Source organism: Mobula hypostoma, chromosome 5 (genome assembly GCF_963921235.1).
Source record: "Mobula hypostoma chromosome 5, sMobHyp1.1, whole genome shotgun sequence".
NCBI classification, from domain to species: domain Eukaryota; kingdom Metazoa; phylum Chordata; class Chondrichthyes; order Myliobatiformes; family Myliobatidae; genus Mobula; species Mobula hypostoma.
This window is the reverse complement of record NC_086101.1, coordinates 123,322,935-123,347,145: the sequence shown is the minus strand read 5'-3', so window position 1 is coordinate 123,347,145 and position 24,211 is coordinate 123,322,935. Positions and strand designations below refer to the sequence as shown.

Genomic DNA, 24,211 nt, shown 5'->3' with positions numbered 1-24,211 from the left:
CCCTTTCTAAATCAAAGTATTAAAGTACAGGAGTTGGGATGTAATGTTGAGGATATATAAGATATTGGTAAAGCAGAATTTGGAGTATTATGTGCAGTTCTGGTCACCTAAAACCAAAATGGTATCAGTAACATTGAAAGAGTACATCAAAAATTTAAAGGGATTTTGCCAGGAATTGAGGACCTGAGTTATCAGGAAAAGTTGATAGGGTTAGGACTTTATTTTCATGAGTGAAGGAGAATGAGGGGTGATTTGAGAGGAATACAAAATTATGAGGAGTGTAGATCAAACAGTTTCTTTTCCCAATGTGGCTGTGTGAGACGAGAACTAGAGGTCATAAGTTCGGGTGAAAGCTGAAATATTTAAGGTACTCTGAGGGGCTTCTTCACTCAGAGGGCGGTGTGGTATGCAAAGACTGCCAGTGAAAGTGGTGGATATTGGTTCAACTGCAACATTTAAGAGAAGTTTGAATAAGTGCATGGATGGGAGGGGGATGGAGGGCGATGGTCCAGGTGCCGGTCAGTGGGACTATAGTTTGGCATAGATTATATGGGCTGAAGAATGTATTTTTGTGTCGTAGTGTTCCATGATTCTATTACCATTTCATTATACTACTTTAGGACTCCTGAACTCAGTGATATTCCACTATTTTCAACAGTTCACTAACAGTAATCCTGCATTATTTGCTCCAGTGTGTGGTATGCATTCAATCCAAGAATGACTGTACTGCAGAAATGTACAGCTTTTCTGTACTATTTAACAAGATTCACGCCAAAGGTAGAAAGAACATCGTAGTCAATCACATATGAATATTGACCACTTGCAACAGCCACCTGCATTTGATTCTATTGCAGGAAATTAATGACCAAGATATACAAATAAGAAAAGAAAAATCAGATACCCCCACTCTTAAAGCCTAATGATTACACAAAGAAGCCAAATCAAAAACCAGTTAACACTTCAACAACATGAAGTCAAAATATTCAATTAATTTTTTCATTGACTTGAAGCTTCTACTTCCTGACCCTTTTCCAGTTAGTGTTTTGAATTTACCTATCTATGTCACCATTTGTTTTACACAAAAGATTGGACCTTAATCCCCTTCAACTTTTATCAATCAAAAAATTGAGTTTCTCCAATGTTTTCCATGCAATTGTCATTTGTTCCTTCATTTCTTCTATTCAGTTTCCAAGGTTTAGACATGTAAATCTATATTGTGAATACATCCTCAAGCCCAACTGTGGACCAGTTGGAACTTTGCAGAGGCATGTGACCTCTTGAGATTTACTTTTCTGTTCATTAATATCAATATTTCACTTACCTCAATTTCAGTTATATCTGAATTTCATCCAGAGACGAAGGAATCTATCTCACTAAAGTTTCCTTGTTATGGCCATGCCGATGGAATACCTCTGTTTGATCCTCAGATATGAAAATTTGCAGTTTCAATTCAAAATTTTATTTTGTAGAACCAACTGCACAGAGTACAATTGAAACTACCTATCGTCTGGGTGATGCCATGCTTCTATCAATGACATTCCTTCTCTAGCTCGAATTCGTATTTTTCTCCAATACATCAATTTGACTCATTACTGACTCAAAATATGCTTTTAAAAAAGGTACTAAGAAACGATATCATATATTTCATCAACAAGCTATTAGTTTACTGTGTGTATATGTAATAAACGCCACAGAAAGATTATCCACCTTGAATAGGGCAGGTATTTTTTTTAATGGTGAAAAAGTACAAAATCTCTTTTGATGTTTTGCGGCAATGTGTCAGACATGTCCCCGGGTGACCCAGACTGGGTCAATGCAGTGCAGAAGCACTAACACTGCCTTGGTGCATCATTTTATTTTTGCCTTAAGCCATTTACTGTGGCATCAATTATTTACATTGCCTACAAGGCCAGAAGGATTGGCCAGGTGGGAGCCTGGTGTATAGGGGATGCTGCTTAAAGGAAGATAGGCAATCTTTTATTCCACAGATCGATCTTCCATACCACTGAGACAATCAAATAGTAATCATGGGGAGGAGGAGGGAGTTTGTTATGCTTGCTCCAAAGTGTCAGATGAAGTAACTTCTATGGTTGCTGTCAAAACAATGCTTAGTGAAAGTTGTTCTGTGCAACTATTTTGCAAAGGTTATTGAAAAATAAACATCTAATTCATGAAAATCCAGTAAGAAGCCAAGGAATCAATCTTCAGAGACTGATCCTTTGAAGTCCTGGGCAACTTGGTGACCACAATACATAACATAAAGCAGCAAACTCAACACACTATTTAGAGGAGATGGAAGGAGAAGGGATGAGGGAGGAAGAGGAAGAGATAGGGAAGGGGAACATATTTCTGGGTGATGAGTTCAAGTCAAGTCGCTTTTTATTGTCATTTTGACCATAAACTGCTGGTACAGTACACAGTAAAAAAGAAACTACGTTCTTCCAGGACCATGGTGCTACATGAAACAACACAAAACTACACTAGACTAAGTGAGACAACACAAAGCTACACTAGACTACGTAAGACAACACAAAAACTAAACTAGACTACAGACCTGCACAGGACTACATAAAGTGCACAAAAGAGTACAGGGCAGTACAATAAATAATAAACAAGACAATAGGCACAGTAGAGGAAAAATTACAATATAATAATGAATGATGTAGATGTCAGTCTAGTCTCTGGGTATTAAGGAGTCTGATGGCTTGGGGGAAGAAACTGTTGCACGGTCTGGTCGTGAGAGCCCAAATGCTTCGGTACCATTTGCCAGATGGCAGGAGGGAAAAGAGTTTCTATGAGGGGTGCGTGGGGTCCTTCATAATGCTGTTGGCTTTATGGATGCAGCCTGTAGTGTAAATGTCTGTGATAGTGGGAAGAGAGACCCCGATGATCTTCTCAGCTGACCTCATTATGCGCTGCAGGGTCTTGTGATCCGAAACGGTGCAATTCTCGAACCAGGCAGTGATGCAGCTGCTCAGGATGCTCTCGATACATCCTTTGTAGAATGTGGTGAGGATGGGGGGGTGGGGTGGGAGATAGACTTTTCTCAGCCTTCGCAGAAAGTAGAGACATTGCTGGGTTTTCTTGGCTATGGAGCTGGTGTTGAGGGACCAGGTGAGATTCTCTGCCAGGTGAACACCAAGAAATTTGGTGCTCTTAACAATCTCAACAGAGGAGCCATCAATGTTCAGCGGAGAGTGGTCGCTCCGTGCTCTCCTGAAGTCAGCAATCATCTCTTTTGTTTTGTTCACATTCGGAGACAGGTTGTTGGCTCCGCACCAGTCCGTTAGCCGCTGCACCTCCTCTCTGTATGCTGACTCATCGTTCTTGCTGATGAGACCCACCACAGTCGTGTCATCGGCAAACTTGATGATGTAATTCAAGCTGTGTATTGCTGCACAGTTGTGGGTCAGCAGAGTGAACAGCAGTGGACTGAGCACACAGCCCTGGGGGTCCCCGTGCTCAGTGTGATGGTGCTGGAGATGCTGCTCCCGATCCGGACTGACTGAGGTCCGAGTGAAGTTAAAGACAGAATCAGATGCACATCAGCTATGGCCAGGGTTTGCAGGGAATTGCGTCCTTCAAGGCAAAACCTGACATCTTAAATGGCTGTGATGCTCTACTCCCTGATGAGCTAAATACCTTTTGTTCATGCTTTGAAAGGGAAAATAAAACTATACCCGTGTGAATCCCTGCAGCATCTAGCGACCCTGTGATATCTGTCACAGAAACCGACACAAGAGGATGAAGCCTCAAAAGCAGTCAGGCCTGATGGTGTACCCAGCAGGACACTGAAAACCTGTGCCAACCAATTAGCTGAAGGGTTCAAGGACATTTTCAGTCTCTTACTGCTGCATTTGGAGACTTCCACTTGCTTCAAAGGGACATCAATCATACCGGTGCCCAAGAAAAGCAGGGTGAGCTGCCTCAATGACTGTCGCCAAGTAGTACTTGTGTTTACTGTGATATAGAGTGCTTGAGAGGTTGGGTATGGCTAGAATTAACTCCTGCCAGTCAAAGGACCTGGATCCACCGCAATTTGCCTATCACCACAACAGTTCGATGTTGGATGCAATCTCACTGGCTCTCACTGGTTTAGCCTTGAACCACCTGGACAACAGAAATATCTACATCAGGCTGTTGTTTATTTTTAAAACTCAGCATTCAATAGCATTATATTCTCAGTTGTATTCCACAAGCTTTAAAACATGGGCCTCTGTATCTCCCTCTGCACATGAACCCAATATATCAATAAAAGACCAAGCAATTGATTATGGATTTCAGGAAGGGAAAATTGGGAGATCACACTCAGTTCTCATCAAGCAGTCAGCCGTGGAAAAGGCAAGCAACTTCAAGTTCCTGGGTTTCAGCATCTCCAAAGGTCTAAACTGGGTCCAACACATTGATGCAATTACTAACAAGATATGCCAGCAGCTATATCTTATTAGGAGTTTGAGAAGATTTTGGTATGTCACAAAAGACTCTAGTAAATTTCTATAGATGTACCGTGGAGTTTCATCACTGCCTGGTATGGAGGCGCCAATGTGCAGGATCAGAAAAAGCTGCTGAGGATTGCAAACTCAGCTGGTTCCATCATGGGGACTAGCCTCCTCATCAAGGACATCTTAAACAGGCAATGCCTCAAAATGGCAGCAACCATGGAGGTCCTTCATCATCCAAAAGCACCATGGTTTTAGCGGATTAAGTTAATACGGCAGGGAATGAGAACAGGGGTATGATAAAGCTGAGGATGAGCCAGCAGGTTTACAAGTAGATGATGGATGTAACATCAATGTAAGCAAGGACAAGCCAATGACTGTATACAAATGCAGAAATAGTAAACAGTTAAATTGTACCACAGAGGCAAAATTCAAAAGGGTGAAGGCATTTGGGATAAGGTGGACAAACTTGTGGTTGGTATGATGTGTGGGCATCACTGAGTCATGGCTGAAAGAAGGCCATAGTTGGGAGCTTAACGTCAAAGGATATAATTGTATCAAAAGAACAGGCAGGAAGGCATAGGCAGTGGTGTGGCTCTATTGTTAAGAGATGGAATTACATCTTTAGAAATAGGGGACATAGGGTCGGAGAATGTTGAATCTTTGTGGGTGGAGATAAGAAACAGCAATGGTAAAAAAAACCATTACAGGAATCATATATAGGGCCTTCAAATAGTAATGAAGATGAGGGGTTGAGATGCATGTAATAAGGGTAATGACACAATTGTAATGGGGGCTTCAATATACAAGGGGATTGGGAATACCAGATTGGCGTTGGATCGCAAGAGCGGGAATTTGTTCAATGCCTACGAAGTGGCTTTTTAGAGCTGCTTGTGCTTGACCCTACTAGGGGAAATCCTATCATAGATGGGATGTTGTGCAATAAGCCAGATCTTATTTGGGAACTTAATACAAAAGAACCCTTACGAGGCAGAGATCATAATATGATTGAATTCATAATGCAATTTGAGAGGGAGACGCATACCTCATACATATCAGTATCTCAGTATCTCATCCTTGCTTGGGTGGATTGGAGGAGGATACTGGCAGAGCAGAGATGGCTGAAGTTTCTGGGAAAAGTTCACAAGATGCAGGATAGGTATGTCCCACAGAGGAAGAAGTTCTCAAATGGCAGGGCCAGACAACTGCGGCTGACAAGCGAGATCAAGGACTGCTTAAAAGCCAAGAAAAGGGCATATAATGTAGCAAAAGTGAGTGGAAAGTTGGATGATTGGGAAACTTATAAAATCCAAGAGGCAATAAAAACAAAAGCTATAAAAAGGGAAAAGATGAAATATGAGGGCAAAGGAGCCAATAATATAAAGCAGGATACCAAAAGTTTTTTCAGTTGTATAAAGAGTAAAAGAGAGTTGAGAGTTGATATTGGACCACTGGAAAATAATGCTGGTGTGGTAATAATGGGGGACAAAGAAATGGTAGATGAACGTAATGGGTACTTTGCATCAGTCTTCACTGTGGAAGACACTCGCAGCGTGCCAGAGGACTGTGAGTGTCAGGGAGCAGGAGTGAGCGCCATTGCAATTACAAAGGAAAAGTACGAGGCAATCTAAAAGGTCTTAAGGTGGATAAGTCACCTGGACCAGATGGACTACATCCCAGAGTCCTGAGAGAGGTTGCCGAAGGGATAACAGATGCATTGGTCATGATCTTTCAAGAATTACTCAATTCTGGCATGATCACGGAGGACCGGAAAATTGCAAATATTACTCCACTCTTTAAGGGAGGGAAACAAAAGAGAGGAAATTATAGGCCAGTTAGCCTAACCTCAGTGGTTGGGAAAGCGTTAGTCTATTATTAAGGATGAGGTTTCGAGGTACTTGAACACTAATCATAAAAAAAGTCAAAGTCAGCATGGTTTCTGCAATGACAAATCTCTTAGACTTCTTCAAGGAAGTAACAAGCAAAGTGGAAAAAGGAGAGTCAGTGGGTGTCATTTACTTAGATTTTCAGAAGACATTTGATAAGGTGCCACATATGAGGCTACTTAACAAGGTAAAATCCTATGGTGTTACAGGAAAGATACTGGCATGGATAGAGGAATGGCTAACAGGCAGGAGGCAGTGAGGGAGGATAAAAGGGTCCTTTTCTGGTTGGCTGCCAGGTTCTGGTGGACCTCAGGGGTCAGTATTGGGACCGCTACTTTTCACATTGCTTGTCAGTGATTTGGATAATGGAATTGATGGCTTTGTGGCAAAGTTTGCAGATGATGCGAAGATAGGTGGAGGGGTAGGTAGTGCTGAAGAAGCAATGTGAATGTAGCAGGACTCGGACAAATGGGAAGAATGGGCAAAAAAGAAACAGATGGAATACAGGCAATACACCCAAAGAATGCTGGTGAACGCAGTAGGCCAGACAGCATCTATAGGAAGCGGTACAGTTGACGTTTCGGGCCGAGACCCTTCGTCAGCACTAACTGAAAGAACAGATAGTAAGAGATTTGAAAGTGGGAGGGGGAAAGGGAGATCCGAAATGATAGGAGAAGACAGGAGGGGGAGGATGGAGCCAAGAGCTGGAAAATTGATTGGCAAAAGGGATATGAGGCTGGAGAAGGGAGAGGATCATGGGATGGGAGGCCGAGGGAGAAAGAAAGGGGGAAGGGGAAGCCCAGAGGATGGGCAAGGAGTATAGTGAGAGGGATAGAGGAAGAAAAAGGAGAGGAGAAAAAAAACTAATTAATAATAATAATAATAATAATAATAAAAAATATATAAATAACAGATGGGGTACGAAGGGGAGGTGGGGCATTAACGGAAGTTAGAGAAGTCAATGTTCATGCCATCAGGTTAGTCCTTACTCTTAATAATTTCTCCTTTGGCTCCTCCCACTTCCTCCAAACTAAAGGTGTAGCTATGGGCACCCGTATGGGTCCTAGCTATGCCTGCCTTTTTGTTGGCTTTGTGGAACAATCTATGTTCCAAACCTATTCTGGTATCTGTCCCCCACTTTTCCTTCGCTACTTCGACGACTGCATTGGCGCTGCTTTCTGCACGCATGCTGAGCTCGTTGACTTTATTAACTTTGCCTCCAACTTTCACCCTGCCCTCAAGTTTACCTGGTCCATTTCCGACACCTCCCTCCCCTTTCTTGATCTTTCTGTCTCTGTCTCTGGAGACAGCTTATCTACTGATGTCTACTATAAGCCTATGGACTCTCACAGCTACCTGGACTATTCCATCCCCTTCTCGCAATTCCGCCGTCTCCGCCGCAACTGCTCTCAGGATGAGGCTTTTCATTCCAAGATGAAGGAGATGTCTTCCTTTTTTAAAGAAGGGGGCTTCCCTTCCTCCACTATCAACTCTGCTCTTAAACGCATCTCCCCCATTTCACGTACATCTGCTCTCACCCCATCCTCCCGCCACCCCACTAGGAATAGGGCTCCCCTTGTCCTCACCTACCACCCCACCAGCCTTCGGGTCCAACATATAATTCTCCGTAACTTCTGCCACCTCCAACGGGATCCCACCACTAAGCACATCTTTCCTTCTCCCCCCGCCCCTTCTGCTTTCCTCAGGAATCGCTCCCTATCCGACTCTCTTGTCCATTCGTTCCCCCCACATCCCTTCCCACCGATCTCCCTCCTGGCACTTATCCTCGTAAGCAGAACAAGTGCTACACATGCCCTTACACTTCCTCCCTCACCACCATTCACTGTCCCAGACAGTCCTTCCAGGTGAGGCGACACTTCACCTATGAGTCAGCTGGGGTGATATACTGCGTCCCATGCGGCCTTCTATATATTGGCGAGACCTGACGCAGGTTAGGAGACCATTTCGCTGAACAGCTACGCTCTGTCCGCCAGAGAAAGCACGATCTCTCAGGAATTCCACGTCCCATTCCCATTCTGATATGTCTATCCACGGCCTCCTCTACTGTCAAGATGAAGCCACACTCGGGTTGGAGGAACCATACCTTATATTCCGTCTGGGTAGCCTCCAACCTGATGGCACGAACATTGACTTCTCTAACTTCCGTTAATGCCCTACCTCCCCTTCGTACCCCATCCATTATTTATATATTTATTATTATTAATTTTTTTTCCTCTCCTCTTTCTCTCTCTGCCCCTCTCACTATACTCCTTGCCCATCCTCTGGGCTCCCCCCTGCCTTTCTTTCACCCTAGGCCTACCGTCCCATGATCCTCTCCCTTCTCCAGCCTCACATCCCTTTTGCCAATCAACTTTCCAGCTCTTAGTTCCATCCCTCCCCCTCCTGTCTTCTCCTATCATTTCGAATCTCCCCCTACCCCCCCACTTTCAAATCTCTTACTAGCTCTTCTTTCAGTTAGTGCTGACAAAGGGTCTCGGCCTGAAACGTCAACTGTATCTCTTCCTATAGATGCTGCCTGGCCTGCTGCGTTCACTAGCATTTTTTGTGTGTTGCTTGAAATTCCAGCATCTGCAGATTTCCTCGTGTTTGCGAGATGGAATACAGGGTTAGGAAATGTACGATATTGCATTTTGGTAAAAGGAACAATAGTGCGGACTATTATCTAGATAAATGCAAAGAATAATATGGACGAAACAAATATCTAACAAGGATGTCATGAACAGAGCAAGCACAGAAAGAGAAATAATGTATGAGATCATGAAAAGGCAACTAACTTCATTGGACATGTGATTAGCAAAGAGGAGTTAGAATGCACGGTAATTATGGGAAAGACTGAAGGGAAGAAAGCAAGAGGAAGGCAAAGACAAATGATGACGGAGACAGCAGCCAGAGAACTGGAAATGAATGCCAATGAATTAATCCACTTGACCCGAAACAGGAGTGCATGGGCCATGGCAGTCAAAGCTCAATCTGGGCATGGCATGGCACCTGATGATGATGATGATTATTATCTAGATGGAGAGAACGTTCAAACATCAGAGATGCAGAGGGACTTAAGAGTCATCGTGCAAGACTCGCAGAAAATTAATTTACAGGTTGAGTCTGTGGTAAAGAAGGCTAATGCAATGTTGGCATTTATTTCAAGGGGAATAGAATATAAAAGCAAAGAGATAATGCTGAGCCTTTATAAGATACTAGTCAGACTGCAATTGCCCCATATCTCAGAAAGGACGTGCTGACTTTGGAGAGAATGTCCAGGAATGAATGGGTTAACATATGAGGAGTGTTAGGCAGCTTTGGGCCTGTACTCACTGGAATTTAGAAGAATGCATGGGGATCTCATTGAAACCTACCAAATGTTGAAAGACTCTATATGGTGGATGTGGAGAGGATGTTTACTACGGTGGGAGTATCCAGAACTAGAGGGCACAGCCACAAAATCAAAGCGATCTTTTAGAACAGAGGTAAGGAGGAATTTTTTTTTAGCTAGAGTGTAGTGAAGCTGTGGAATGCTCTGCCACAGACTGCAATGGAGGCCAAATTTATGGGTATATTTAAGGCGGAAGTTGATAGTTTTCTGATCGGTCAGGGCATCATAGGATATGGCAAGAAGGCAGGTGTATGGGGTTGAGTGGGATCCAGGATCAGCTATTATGGGATGTCAGAGCAGATTCAATGGGCTGAATGGCCCAATTCTGTTCCTATGCCTTCTGGTCTTTTGAGACATACCTCCTTCTCATTACTGCCATCAAGGAGGGGTACAGGAACCTGAAGATGCACACTCAAAATTTTTGGAACAGTTTCCTCAGATCCACCATCAGTTTTCTGAATAATGAATAATTACAACACTATTTTGTTCTCTTTTTGCACTTTTTAAGTATATTTTTATTGTAATTTATAGTAATTTTTAAGTAATGCACTATATGACTACCGCAGAACTACAAATTGTACAATATATGTGAGTGATTGTAAACCTGATTCTGTGTTGCAGTGGTGGGGAAGGGGGTGGTACTTCAGCAGAGGTCAGAGTTTGGGAACAGGAGATGGTATGGGAAGCCTGATGGCAGGATTCAGGAGTCTGACCATGAAATACTATAAGCCAAATTAGAATCAGGGAATGCAATGAACAGGACACTTTTTGAGACTGATGCAGTGATTTTACTCCCATTAACATGTGCTTTGTGTGCTTAAAAATGATTCACTATTTTGAGATTGTGTTTACAGTGACAAATTAACAGACATTATTGTACACAATTTTAACCAAGATGTACATTGGTACTTCATTTTCCTTTTGCCTTCAACCATAATATGAAAGTGACACATCTACCATTTTCTGGGGATGATCATAAATAATCTTCCATACACTTTTGTAGACGCTTGCAAACTGCTGGTGTTTTACCAAAACTGTTTCCTTAACTTTATCACAAGATTGTCCACAGATAGAGATGTGTGGGTTTCTCATGAGTAATCCACCTTCCTCCCACATACCAAAGGGCACAATGCTGTATCTCTATGAATCTATAACCCGAAGAAAATATTAAAATGGTTCATATTTCTCCATTCATAGTTCCTTCTTGGGAGTAGATCTGTTTTGACTTCTACCTTCCTACCTACTACTGAGAAAGCCCATTACATCCACAGTCAGTGAAATTTCTCATAGAGAACTGAAGCAGTATAGATATAGTGCAAGATTACCTGTGTTTGTGCCATATCCCACACAAGTATCCATTTGGATTCACATGATGGCACAGGTTTGCACACACTAATACATCTTTGTTAGTGTCCTTTCATCTGATTTGTAGCTCCTATTTAAACCTGTTTTTTCAGATCTCTGGTCCTCTTGAAAATTCTATACATTTTATGGTATTAAGAGCTATTTTATTCTAAATGTCATTCACCCAGGAGATTATGATTAAATTCTCATCTTACTTTTTGTTGTTACCATTCTTCTCATTTGCTTGATCAGTTTAACAATGAATTAATAATGCACTTTTCAAACAGTGAAGCATGTTATGGCATTTTCATAGCTGTGCACTTCGACTGTAACTTCCCTAACTTGCAGTTGTTACTGACTTCATTAAAACCTGTGTGGATGAGTGTGTGTCCACAAAGGCTTACTGTACCTTCCCAAACCAAAGGCCATGGAAGAACCAGGAGGTATGTCGTCTGCTGAAGGTTAGATCTGTGGCATTCAAGTCTGGTGGATATGATTTGTGGAGGGCTATCTCAATGGTGAAGAGACAATTTCAAATGAGGTTGAAGGCGACATCAGATGCACGGCAACTCTGGCAGGGTCTGCAAGACATTACTTCTTACAAAGCGAATGGCAGCGCTGCTTTCACTACCAGATGAACTCAACACCTTCTATGCATGCTTTGAAAGGGAGAACACAACTACAACTGATCCCAGTTGCACCTGATGACCCTGTGATCTCTGTCTCAGAGGCCGATGTTAGGCTGCCTTTAAAGAGAGTGAACCCTCGCAAGGCAGAAGGTCCCAATAGAGTACCTGATAAGGCTCTGAAAACCTGTGCCAGCCAACTAGCGAGAGGATTCAAGGACATTTTCAATCTCTCACTGCTACAGGCGGAAGTTCCCACTTGCTTCAAAAAGGCAACAATTATGCCAGTGCCTAAGAAGAATAATGTGGGCTGCCTTAAAGACCATCACCCAGTAAAACTCACATTGACAGTGATGAAATGTTTTGACAGGTTGATAATGACTAGACTGAACTCCTGCCTCAGCAAGGACCTGGACCCATTGCAATTTGCCTATCGCCACAATAGGTCAATGGCAGATGCAATCTCAATGGCTCTCCGCACGGCTTTAGACCACCTGGACAAGACAAAAACCTATGTCAGGATGCTGTTCATCGACTATAGCTCAGCATATAATACCATCATTTCCACAATCATGATTGAGAAGTTGTAGAACCTGGGCCTCTGTACCTCCCTCTGCAATTGGATCCTTGACTTCCTAACCAGAAGACCACAATCTGTGAGGATTGGTGATAACATATCGTCCTCGCTGACGAGGAACACTGGTGCATCTCAGGGGTGTGTGCTTAGCCCACTGCTCTACTCTCTATATACACATGACTGTGTGGCTAGGCATAGCTCAAATACCATCTATAAATTTGCTGACAATACAACCACTGTTGGTAGAATCTCAGGTGGTGACAAGAGGGCGCACAGGAGTGAGATATGCCAACTAGTGGAGTGGTGCCGCAGCAACAACCCGGCACTTAACGTCAGTAAGACAAAAGAGCAGATCGTGGATTTCAGGAAGGGTAAGACGAAGGAAAACATACCAATCCTAATAGAGGGATCAGAAGAGGAGATAGTGAGCAGCTTCAAGTTCCTGGATGTCAAGATCTCTGAGGATCTAACCTGGTCACAACATATTGATGTAGTTATAAAGAAGGCAAGACAACAGCTACACTTTATTAGGAGTTTGAAGAGATTTGGCATGTCAACAAATACACTCAATAACTTCCATAGTTGTACCGTAGAAAGCATTCTGACAGGCTGCATCACTGTCTGGTCTGGAGAGCTATACGCAGGACTGAAAGAAGCTGCAGAAGGTTGTAAATCTAGTCAGCTCCAACTTGGGTACTAGCCTACAAAGTACCCAGGACATCTTCAGGGAGAGGTGTCTCAGAAAGGCAGCATCCAATATTAAGGACCTCCAGCACCCAGGGCATGCCCTTTTCTCACTGTTGTCATCAGGTAGGAGGTACAGAAGCCTGAAGGCACACACTCAGCAATTCAGGAACAGCTTCTTCCCCTCTGCCATCCATTTCCTAAATGGACATTGAACCTTTGGACACTACCTCACCTTTTTTTAAAAGTATACAGAATTTCTGTTTTTGCACTTTTTTAATCTATTCAATATATGTAATTGATTTACTTATTTATTATTATTTTTATTTAATTTTTTCCTCTCTGCTTGATTATGTATTGCATTGAACTGCTGCTGCTATGTTAACAAATTTCACGTCACATGTCGGTGATAATAAACCCGATTCTAACACAAATTGACACAAGATCTCAAAAAGATACAATAAACAATTAAAACCAAAAAGTTCTGGAAAGGAGTACTAGAGAAAGCTTTTGGAGTTGAAGGCTAATCTTGGAGTGAAATGGTTCCAAAAGGTTGGAGAAGGTTACAGAATGGAGAGAGACAATAATTTAATTTGAACATGGGGATGAGAACTTTGAAAGAGAGACAATGGTAGGTGAGTAGCCTTGGGAAGAGGTAACTGTTATGATGGGTAAGCAGAATCTAGTGTGAGGAGCAAGTGGACAAGAGAATTTGGAGTGAACTTATTTCATGGTGAATAAAAGCTCAGAAAATAATGAAATAGATCACAGCAGAAACCTATAGGAGAGTCCACCTTTATCAAACAAGATGAAAATGATGAAAGTATTAACATATTGACTTTAAAAATGAGAAATGTGCTCCACGACTGCAATATACTCTCGCTTATCAGACAATAAAAAGTAAAAGGGTACTCCAGTGGAGTGTTCACCATTACATGTCAAAGGGGAATGCAATTCCAACATCAAAGTAACATAAAGGAATCTTTTTTTATGTAATCCTTTACAATACAGCCAAGCCCAACACGACATGGAGCATGCATTCTTCAGAAGAAGATATTATACAAAATTAGGCATTTTAATTTTTAAAAATCAATTAACTTGCTGGTTTCAAATAATCTGTAAAGGACACATTTTACCTTTAGAATGAAATTGTGGCATAACTTTTGCTTCTGACTTCGTTATTCCAAACAATTGATATCCTTGATTTTTTTTATTTTCTGACTGTGCCTAAAGAAGCAACAAACAGCGTGAGAACTTGGAGTGAAAATGCACACATCATAAAGGAACAATAAATTCCAGGATCTTTCTGATTTGCTAATCATAGGCAATCTTTCTTAGATACCTTCCCACCGCATACCAGTTATCTTCCTCTCAAATGAGTTTTAAACTTGTCTGGATCCATTTGGCACGCCCATGTTTATTTTATCACAAAGCCACTGTGCTACATTCACTGCTTTACAACTACATTTGTGATTAATTATAAAGTATTAACAATGAAGCATGTCGAAAATCAAATTTATTCGCAGACTAGACCTTGTAGCAGATAAATGATCAAATCTGCTGAGTTTATTTTTATAACTTTCCTTGGTGAGGTATGAATTTATGATTGAACCAACCCATTTACCACGATCAGTTTGATCCTTTTGGAATTTCTAATACACAATTTGGTTAAATTCCTATAAAAAATAAAAACTCTGAACAATTGCAAGATTTCCAATGATACTTTTGAGAGGGTTCAACATTCTTTTAATCACAGAATGCTTACAACATCGGAGGATGCCATTTAGCTCACCGTGACAGTGCCATGTCTCAACAAAAGCAACTTGATGTCTCTAATCTGCATCGACCTACAAATTTTCCTCACAGCACTTTTGTCCTCAATGGAGCCTTCATTCAGCCCATCTGCAGGCAGGCAGTGCTTTCCAAATTTCAATAACAGGCGCAGATAAGTTTTTCTTGATAACATCATTAATTCTATTTTATTTTTATAACCTCTAGTTCTTGATCTTTCCACCAAAGCAAAGAGTGTCCAACCCTGTCCAGATCCATCACTGTTTTACCAGACCTCCCCTCAGCCATCTCATCTCAAAAGTAAACAGTCACAGTCTCTGTATAAAACTTGTGCTCCACAGATAATGTACAGGGGACTGCAGACTGATCAAACTCACTATAATGTTAAATTGTTAAGACATTTTGTGAGTATAAGTTTTCTTTGAGGACCTATTGCAATTAGGTAATAATCAGGCAAGTACTGGCAAATATCATTTGGTTTTCAAATAATGTCAAGGTACCTGTATCTTGATTCCTGTCTAATAATGTGCCTGATGAATCAGCTTTCAAAGTAGGGTGTATGTATCAAAGCAGGCTCAGTATTGATAAGCTTAAGTTTATAGCAATACTGTATAGTAACAGCATGTACCAGCCACTCAAGTACACACCAGCTTTTCATGTAATTTTCGCATGGCTATCTGAAAATACGTATCTTTGATAGAGATGTACCTCTGGAGGATTCTGTCTGAATAACAGCAGCAGAGAAAATAACTTCAGATTTTTTTTTTATCCATTTTCCATTTTAGAATTGTGTTCAAGTTTCCAAGGTCAAGAAAGGATCAAAATTCCCCTGTGCTCCTGGAGAGCTAAAACAGCAGCATTATAACCTGCTTCTTTTGGTTGTGTCATCACCTTGATAGCTAAAGAGAATAATAAACCTATTTGGTTTAAACAATGCACACTCAGGGGGACATTTTTCTTATCCCCCAAATGTTACCTGATATGTTGCCCTTGAACCTGAAGAACATTTCCTCAAAATCTAGAATAAACCCTTGGTCAAAGCTCTCTATGACTAAGGCATCATTGGCAATGTTCATCTACAGACTTTCATATATGACATGGTTATAAATTACAAATTCAGGTCTTGTCTTAGTTTGCCTCTCAGGCATAACAGTGTTTCTACCTTCTGTAAATGACCTGAATGACTTATATTTCAGGATGGCCCAATAAGGCCCAATATAGAACCACATATAATAGCATATTCCAGGCACATGAAAGTGGAGTCATTGAGTACGACAGCACAGAAACAGGCCCTTTGGTCCTTCTGGTCTGTGCTGAACAATTATTCTGCCTAGTTCCATAGACTTACATCTGGACCATAGCCCTCCACATATCTCTCATCCACGAACTTACCAAGCCTCTTAAATGTTGAAATTGAATCTAAATCCACCACTTCCGCTGGTTGCTCGTTCCTAACTCACACCACCCTCTGAGTGAAAAGGATACCCCTCCTGCTCGTCTTAAACATTTCAGCCTTCATCCCTAATTTATGACCTCTGGTTCTAGTCTCACGTAACCTCAATAAAAAAAAAGCCTGCTTGCATTTACCCTTTCTAAATTCCTTATAATTGTGTCCATTTCTATCAAATTCCCCTCATTCCCATATGTTCCAAGCAAAAAAGTCCTAACCTATTCAACCTTTCCTTACAACTCAAGCTCTCAAACCCCAAAAACACCCTTGTAAATTTTCTCTATACTCCTTCAATCTTATTGATATCTTTCTTGTGGGTTGGTGGACTTGCTACTCTAAATTCAGCTGCACCAACATCTATGGGGTGACCAATATGGGGTGACAATTGTTAACTGGTTCTCTTTCCACACATGCTGCTTGACCTGCTGAGTGCTTCCAGGATTTTGTTTTTATTTCATTCACAAAGGGTTCGACTGTCAACTAAGCAACGTAAACTGACTATTAAAATCAATTTTAAAAATGTGGTTGTGAATGTCTGACTTTTGGAAAGAATTATAGACAAAATATATTCAAAAATTGAAAAAAGACAAACAATTCAACTATAAAAAGTACAGTATCAAAAATAAAACAGTAAATAATCACTTAGAATTAAGAATATTTAGATAAAAGAGGACTCAAGTTTAAGTTCATCTTAGATAATTTAAGCAATTCAGTATAAATTTATCCAATTCCCTTGAACTATTTCTCTCCATTTAAATAAATGAAATTGGCAAAACTCTGTCAGGTCTGACTGGCACAAGATTATTTATTTATTGAGATACAGTGCAGAACAGGGACTTCCAACCCTTTGAGCTGCGCTGTCCAGCAATCCTCCGATATAACCCTAGCCTAATCACGGGACAATTTATAATGATCAATTAACCTACCAGCCAGTACGTCTTTGACTATGGAAGGAAACCTAGGCACTCACAAGGAGGACGTACAAACTCCTTACAGATGATGTCGAACTTGAACTGCAAACACCAAAGCCTTAACTAATTGCATCATGCGTCTGCTCTGCTAGCATGGTGTCCACTGAGTGCCCAGATTTTCTAGCAGGAAATGGCACTGGTGAAGCACAACGATGAATTATTGATAGCAAACAGAACAAGAAGTTACTGCATTTATCACACTTTTTCTCAGATACAATCACTGCCATCAATAATCTGCAACTTCCCTTTTGGAGCAGAGCTACTGAACTGCTTGGATGACCAGACACTTTTGCGGTGTGAACTGAAGACTCAAAGATGCAGGATGGCTGTGGTGCTGTGGTGCTGTGGGTATGTGCCAAACTGAAGCGGCAGGGCCCGGGCCGAGGGCAGGGAACAATGTTTGGCCATTGCTGGAACAGACTTGGAGGCAATTCGATGTGGCAGAGCTGAGGCGAGGTGAATGGGGGCAATGGAAGGCAGTGGGAACTGGGCCCTGGCCTGAGAACAAGGAAAGACATGAGGTTTGGTCAATTTAAGTGCCAGGGTAAATTAGAAAGGTCAGGGTGTCAAGGCCGGAGGTGAAGTATAGGCCAGATCAGCTCACTGCTCTGCAAGGTTTAGAGTCTGTGGCCTGTAACTAACAGGCTCCAAGATCGGCTGTAGTGATGACGCTTTGTGTGGCCATGTCTTTACATTTGTGAACTTCAGTTCTGAATGTTATTTGCTAACTTCTCTTGTTTGCATGAGTTTTTTCCCCCCCTGCACATTGTGTGCTTATCTTTTTTCTAAAAAGGCTTCTTTTGGATTTCTTTGTTTTGTGGCTGCCTGCAAGGAGATGAATCTCAGTGTTGTATATAGTAAGGGTGTCAAAGGTTACAAGAAGAAGCCCAGAGAATTGGGTTGAGAGGAAAAATAAATCATCCATGATTGAATGACAAAGCAGAATTGATAGGCCAAATGGCCTAACTCTGTCTTTATAACTTCTTGTCCTATGGTCTTGTACGGGCAAAGGTTAGAGGGGTGAAATAACTGGATACAGTAGCAGGGGATTCCACAGAGTTAACTGGGATTGCCTTGGAGAGAATGGAATTTTAAAAATATGTCTGGAAGAGCTTTTTGAAGATAATGTTACAAGAGGAGAGGCAGTACTGGATCCAATTTTAAAGAACACAGCTGGGCAAGTAATTTGAGAATTAGTTAGAGGAAATTTGGAGTTAGTAACCATAACTCTAAGTTTCAAGCAACACACATAAAAGTTGCTGGTGAATGCAGCAGGCCAGGCAGCATCTCTAGGAAGAGGTGAAGTCGACGTTTCAGGCCGAGACCCTTCGTCAGGACTAACTGAAGGAAGAGTGAGTAAGGGATTTGAAAGTTGGAGGGGGAGGGGGAGGGGGAGATCTAAAATGATAGGAGAAGACAGGAGGGGGAGGGATGGAGCCAAGAGCTGGACAGGTGATAGGCAAAAGGGATACGAGAGGATCATGGGACAGGAGGTCCGGGAAGAAAGACAAGGTGGGGGGGAACCCAGAGGATGGGCAAGGGGTATATTCAGAGGGACAGAGGGAGAAAAAGGAGAGTGAGAGAAAGAATGTGTGTATAAAAATAAGTAACAGATGGGGTACGAGGGGGAGGTGGGGCATTAGCGGAAGTTAGAGAAGTCGATGTTCATGCCATCAGATTGGAGGCTACCCAGACGGAATATAAGGTGTTGTTCCTCCAACCTGAGTGTGGCTTCATCTTTACAGTAGAGGAGGCCGTGGATAGACATGTCAGAATGGGAATGGGATGTGGAATTAAAATGTGTGGCCACTGGGAGATCCTGCTTTCTCTGGCGGACAGAGTGTAGGTGTTCAGCAAAGCGGTCTCCCAGTCTGCGTCGGGTCTCACCAATATATAAAAGGCCACATCGGGAGCACCGGACGCAGTATATCACCCCAGCCGACTCACAGGTGAAGTGTTGCCTCACCTGGAAGGACTGTTTGGGGCCCTGAACGGTGGTAAGGGAGGAAGTGTAAGGGCATGTGTAGCACTTGTTCCGCTTACACGGATAAGTGCCAGGAAGGAGATCAGTGGGGAGGGATGGGGGAGACGAATGGACAAGGGAGTCGTGTAGGGAGCGATCCCTGCGGAATGAAGGGGGGGGGAGGGAAAGATGTGCTTAGTGGTGGGATCCCGTTGGAGGTGGCGGAAGTTACGGAGAATAATATGTTGGACCCGGAGGCTGGTGGGGTGGTAGGTGAGGACCAGGGGAACCCTATTCCTAGTGGGGTGGCGGGAGGATGGAGTGAGAGCAGATGTACGTGAAATGGGGGAGACGCGTTTAAGAGCAGAGTTGATAGTGGAGGAAGGGAAGCCCCTTTCTTTAAAAAAGGAAGACATCTCCCTCGTCCTAGAATGAAAAGCCTCATCCTGAGAGCAGATGCGGCGGAGACGGAGGAATTGCAAGAAGGGGATGGTGTTTTTGCAAGAGACAGGGTGAGAAGAGGAATAGTCCAGATAGCTGTGAGAGTCAGTAGGTTTATAGTAGACATCAGTAGATAAGCTGTATCCAGAGACAGAGACAGAAAGATCTAGAAAGGGGAGGGAGGTGTCGGAAATGGACCAGGTAAACTTGAGGGCAGGGTGAAAGTTGGAGGCAAAGTTAATAGAGTCAACGAGCTCTGCATGCATGCAGGAAGCAGCACCAATGCAGTCATCGATGTAGCGAAGGAAAAGTGGGGGACAGATGCCAGAATAGGCACGGAACATAGATTGTTCCACAAAGCCAACAAAAAGGCAGGCATAGCTAGGACCCATACGGGTGCCCATAGCTACACCTTTAGTTTGGAGGAAGTGGGAGGAGCCAAAGGAGAAATTATTAAGAGTAAGGACTAATTCCGCTAGACGGAGCAGAGTGGTGGTAGAGGGGAACTGATTAGGTCTGGAATCCAAAAAGAAGAGTAGAGCTTTGAGACCTTCCTGATGAGGGATGGAAGTATATAGGGACTGGACATCCATGGTGAAAATAAAGCGGTGGGGGCCAGGGAACTTAAAATCATCGAAAAGTTCAAGAGCGTGAGAAGTGTCACGAACATACGTAGGAAGGGATTGAACAAGGGGGGATAAAACCGTGTCAAGGTATGCAGAAACGAGTTCGGTGGGGCAGGAGCAAGCTGAGACAATAGGTCGGCCAGGACAGGCAGGTTTGTGGATCTTGGGTAGGAGGTAGAAATGGGAAGTGCGAGGTGTGGGAACTATAAGGTTGGTAGCAGTGGATGGGAGATCCCCTGAGCGGATAAGGTCGGTGATGGTGTGGGAGACAATGGCCTGGTGCTCCTTAGTGGGGTCACGATCGAGGGGTAAATAAGAGGAGGTATCCGCGAGTTGTCGCTGTGCCTCGGCAAGGTAGAGGTCAGTACGCCAGACTACAACAGCACCCCCCTTATCGGCGGGTTTAATAATAAGGTTAGGATTAGTGCGGAGGGAGTGGAGAGCAGAGCGTTCCGAAGGAGTGAGGTTGGAATGGGGACAAGGTGCGGTGAAGTCGAGACGGTTGATGTCCCGTCGGCAGTTAGCAATAAAGAGATCCAGAGCAGGCAGAAGACCAGAGCGGGGTGTCCATGAAGAAGAGGAGGGTTGAAGACGGGAGAAGGGGTCATCGGTGGGGGTGGAAGAGTCTTTGCCGAAGAAGTAGGCTCGGAGACGGAGACGGCGGAAGAAAAGTTCCACATCATGACAAACACGGAACTCGCTGAGGTGTGGGTGAAGGGGGACAAAGGTGAGGCCCTTACTGAGGACAGAGTGCTCTGCCTCTGACAGTTGAAGGTCGGAGGGGATGGTAAAGACCCGGCACGGATGACAGCTGGGATCGGGGGGGGGGGAGGCTGGGGGTGTCAATGGAGAGGGGAGGGTTGGGGTGAGAGGAAGATGGAGCCTCTGAGGACCCAGGAGCTGACGATGGGATCTGAAGGAGATGGGATTGCAGAGTATTGGTGGGGGAAGGGGAGACTCACTTCACCTGTGAGTCGGCTGGGGTGATATACTGCGTCCGGTGCTACTGATGTGGCCTTTAATATATTGGCGAGACCCGACGCAGACTGGGAGACCGCTTTGCTGAACACCTACATTCTGTCCGCCAGAGAAAGCAGGACCTCCCAGTGGCCACACATTTTAATTCCACATCCCATTCCCATTCTGACATGTCTCTCCACGGCCTCCTCTACTGTAAAGATGAAGCCACACTCAGGTTGGAGGAACAACACCTTATATTCCGTCTGGGTAGCCTCCAACCTGATGGCATGAACATCGACTTCTCTAACTTCCGCTAATGCCCCACCTCCCCCTCGTACCCCATCTGTTACTTATTTTTATACACACATTCTTTCTCTCACTCTCCTTTTTCTCCCTCTGTCCCTCTGAATATACCCCTTGCCCATCCTCTGGGTTCCCCCCCCACCTTGTCTTTCTTCCCGGACCTCCTGTCCCATGATCCTCTCGTATCCCTTTTGCCTATCACCTGTCCAGCTCTTGGCTCCATCCCTCCCCCTCCTGTCTTCTCCTATCATTTTAGATCTCCCCCTCCCCCTCCAACTTTCAAATCCCTTACTCACTCTTCCTTCAGTTAGTCCTGACGAAGGGTCTCAGCCTGAAACGTCGACTTCACCTCTTCCTAGAGATGCTGCCTGGCCTGCTGCATTCACCAGCAACTTTTATGTGTGTTGCTTGAATTTCCAGCATCTGCAGAATTCCTGTTGTTTGCGACTCTAAGTTTCAAAGTAGTTTTGGAAAGGATGGGATGTAAATTAAGGGAAAGCCCATTTCTAGAGGGTTATCAGGAAGGTTAGGACTGATTAGGCATCAAATCAACAATCGATGCATAAAGTCAGAGAATATAGGTGAAGTCTTAGCTTATTGAATAATCTCATCAGTATTCACTAAAAAGTAAGATACGGTAAATAGAGAATTTGTGAGGGGGAGAAGGTGAAATTCTAGAACAATTTACTGTTAAAAGTGATGAAGTCACGGGTGAATTAGCAGGTCTAATGGTGGATCAATCCTGAGAGCTTGGTGAAGATAAATAAGGCAAGGCCAGCCTAAAACCAGATAGCACAGGCTTAACATAAGGGACAGGAGGTTTAGAGGGGTACGAAGATGATTTTTTTCACCTAGATGGTGGCTCAAATCTGACAAGGGCCGCCTGAGGAAGTGGAAGCTGCAATTCTCAGTACATTTAAAAACCATCTAGTTCATGGTTTCCCAAACTTTTTTTATGCTATAGAGTCTATTCATTAACCGTGTGGCCTTTTGGACCGCAGGTTGGGAACCCCTGCTCTAGATGAATATTTGAATCACTGAGCTATGAAGTGTACAGAACAAGTGATGGTAAACAAGTTTAATATGCATGGATAAAAAATTTTAAAAACTGCAGATGCTGGATAAAATAATTAGCAGAGCAGGCCAAATTTGTGGGAAGAGAAACAGAACTAACATTTCAAGTCAGAAATGCTGTGTGACTTCCAGCACTTTATTTATTTCGGTACTTGATGGTCACCATGAAAGTGATGGGAGACAGTGTGCGGCATGACTATGACTTCCACAAAGGGGAGAGATTTTAAAGTGAATGTTCCCAACAAGAACTTTCACACAGTATCACGATAAGCGAAGATGATAGCTTTTACTAATTCTTCATGATCGTACTAATGATTAGCGCCATTTAAACCTTGTGCCATGAAACAGAATTTCTAGCTTGGGCTCAAATATTAGAACTTTTCTGTGCATTGAGTAGACAACACCTTGAACAAAGAACAAATATTTGCATTTAACATTTTACAACTAATGAGGTATTATATCTTGGCTGCTATTTTAGAGTCATAAAAGCAGAGATAATTTGAGCAGTTAGATTCTACAAACACTAATGTTATAAAGACCAAAGAATGTTTTACGCGATGCTAGTTGCACATCTTCACTGCACTGCTTCAATTTAAAAATGCTATCTTTTCTAAAACTGAGTGAATACACATTGCTTCAATGAAACAGGGTAAAGGGATTTTTATTTTATTTAGAGATGCATCACAGTAACAGGTCCCTCCAGCTCAACAAGCCAGTGACACCTAGTTACACCCATATAACCAATTAACCTAATAACCAGTACAACTTTGGGACGTGGGAGGAAACCGGAGCACCCGGAGAAAAACCCATGCGGTCACGGGGAGAACACAGAAAATCCTTGGAGACGGTGGTGGGAATAAAACCCAGGTCGCTGTAAGAGCACTGTGCTGACCGCTATGCTACTGTACCACGCCTAAAATTATGCTCCCCTCAGTTCAAGCTAGGGACCTATATTGTGGGAGGAGAACATGCTAACTGCCTCACTAAAGAGCACTTGGTGGGAATAAACTGGAAAGCAGAGTAGAGGTTATAATCAGTCAAGCAATAATCTGAATTAAAAGAGGGCAGGCTGAAGTGATCAAATCCTACTCCTACTTTATGTTTATATATCAAAATAAAAGCTGAGGTGCAATCATAATTGTTCAGTTGACCATCCAAAGTCAAGAAGCAAACAAGATTCTTATATATTAGTGCAGCATCATACAATTTCACTTGCAATATCTATTTGATGAATTTTGGTTTAAAAACCATGTACTAAATATTACTGCAGTATATATGTGCAGATATTATTGGAGACAGTGACCACAATTCCATGACCTTTACTATAGCCTTGACAGGGATAGGAGCAGCTGATATTGGAAAGCATTCAATTGAGGGAGAGTAAATTATGATGCTATTAAGCAGGAAGTTGGGAGCATAAATTGGGAACAAATGTACTCAAAGAAATGGACAACGTAATTCTGGAGGTTGTTGAGGAAGAATTTACTGGACTTCTAGATAGGACTGACCCAATGAGGTGAGGAAAGGATGGTAGAGTGAAGGAATGTTGGTTGACAAGAGAAGTGGCAAATCTAGTCAAAAGGAAGAAGGAAATGTAATGCCCAGAGAAAGGTTTCACTGCTACTGTAATGGCTTCTCTGTAGCAGCCATGTTTGGGTTATCACTGGAGATAACGGGCGCTTTTG

The 24,211-nt window shown here is 42.9% G+C and overlaps 1 protein-coding gene across 4 annotated transcripts in view; it reads right to left on the bottom strand.

The window, feature by feature from the left end:
- Window positions 1-24,211, bottom strand: part of cntln (centlein, centrosomal protein) — a 538,558-nt gene that overhangs the window by 218,635 nt on the left and 295,712 nt on the right. For all 4 annotated transcript variants that reach the window (XM_063048921.1, XM_063048919.1, XM_063048920.1 and 1 more), the window contains one exon: window positions 14,084-14,174. In XM_063048921.1, coding sequence (XP_062904991.1) covers window positions 14,084-14,174 — 91 coding nt within the window. The remainder of the gene's footprint in view (window positions 1-14,083; window positions 14,175-24,211) is intronic.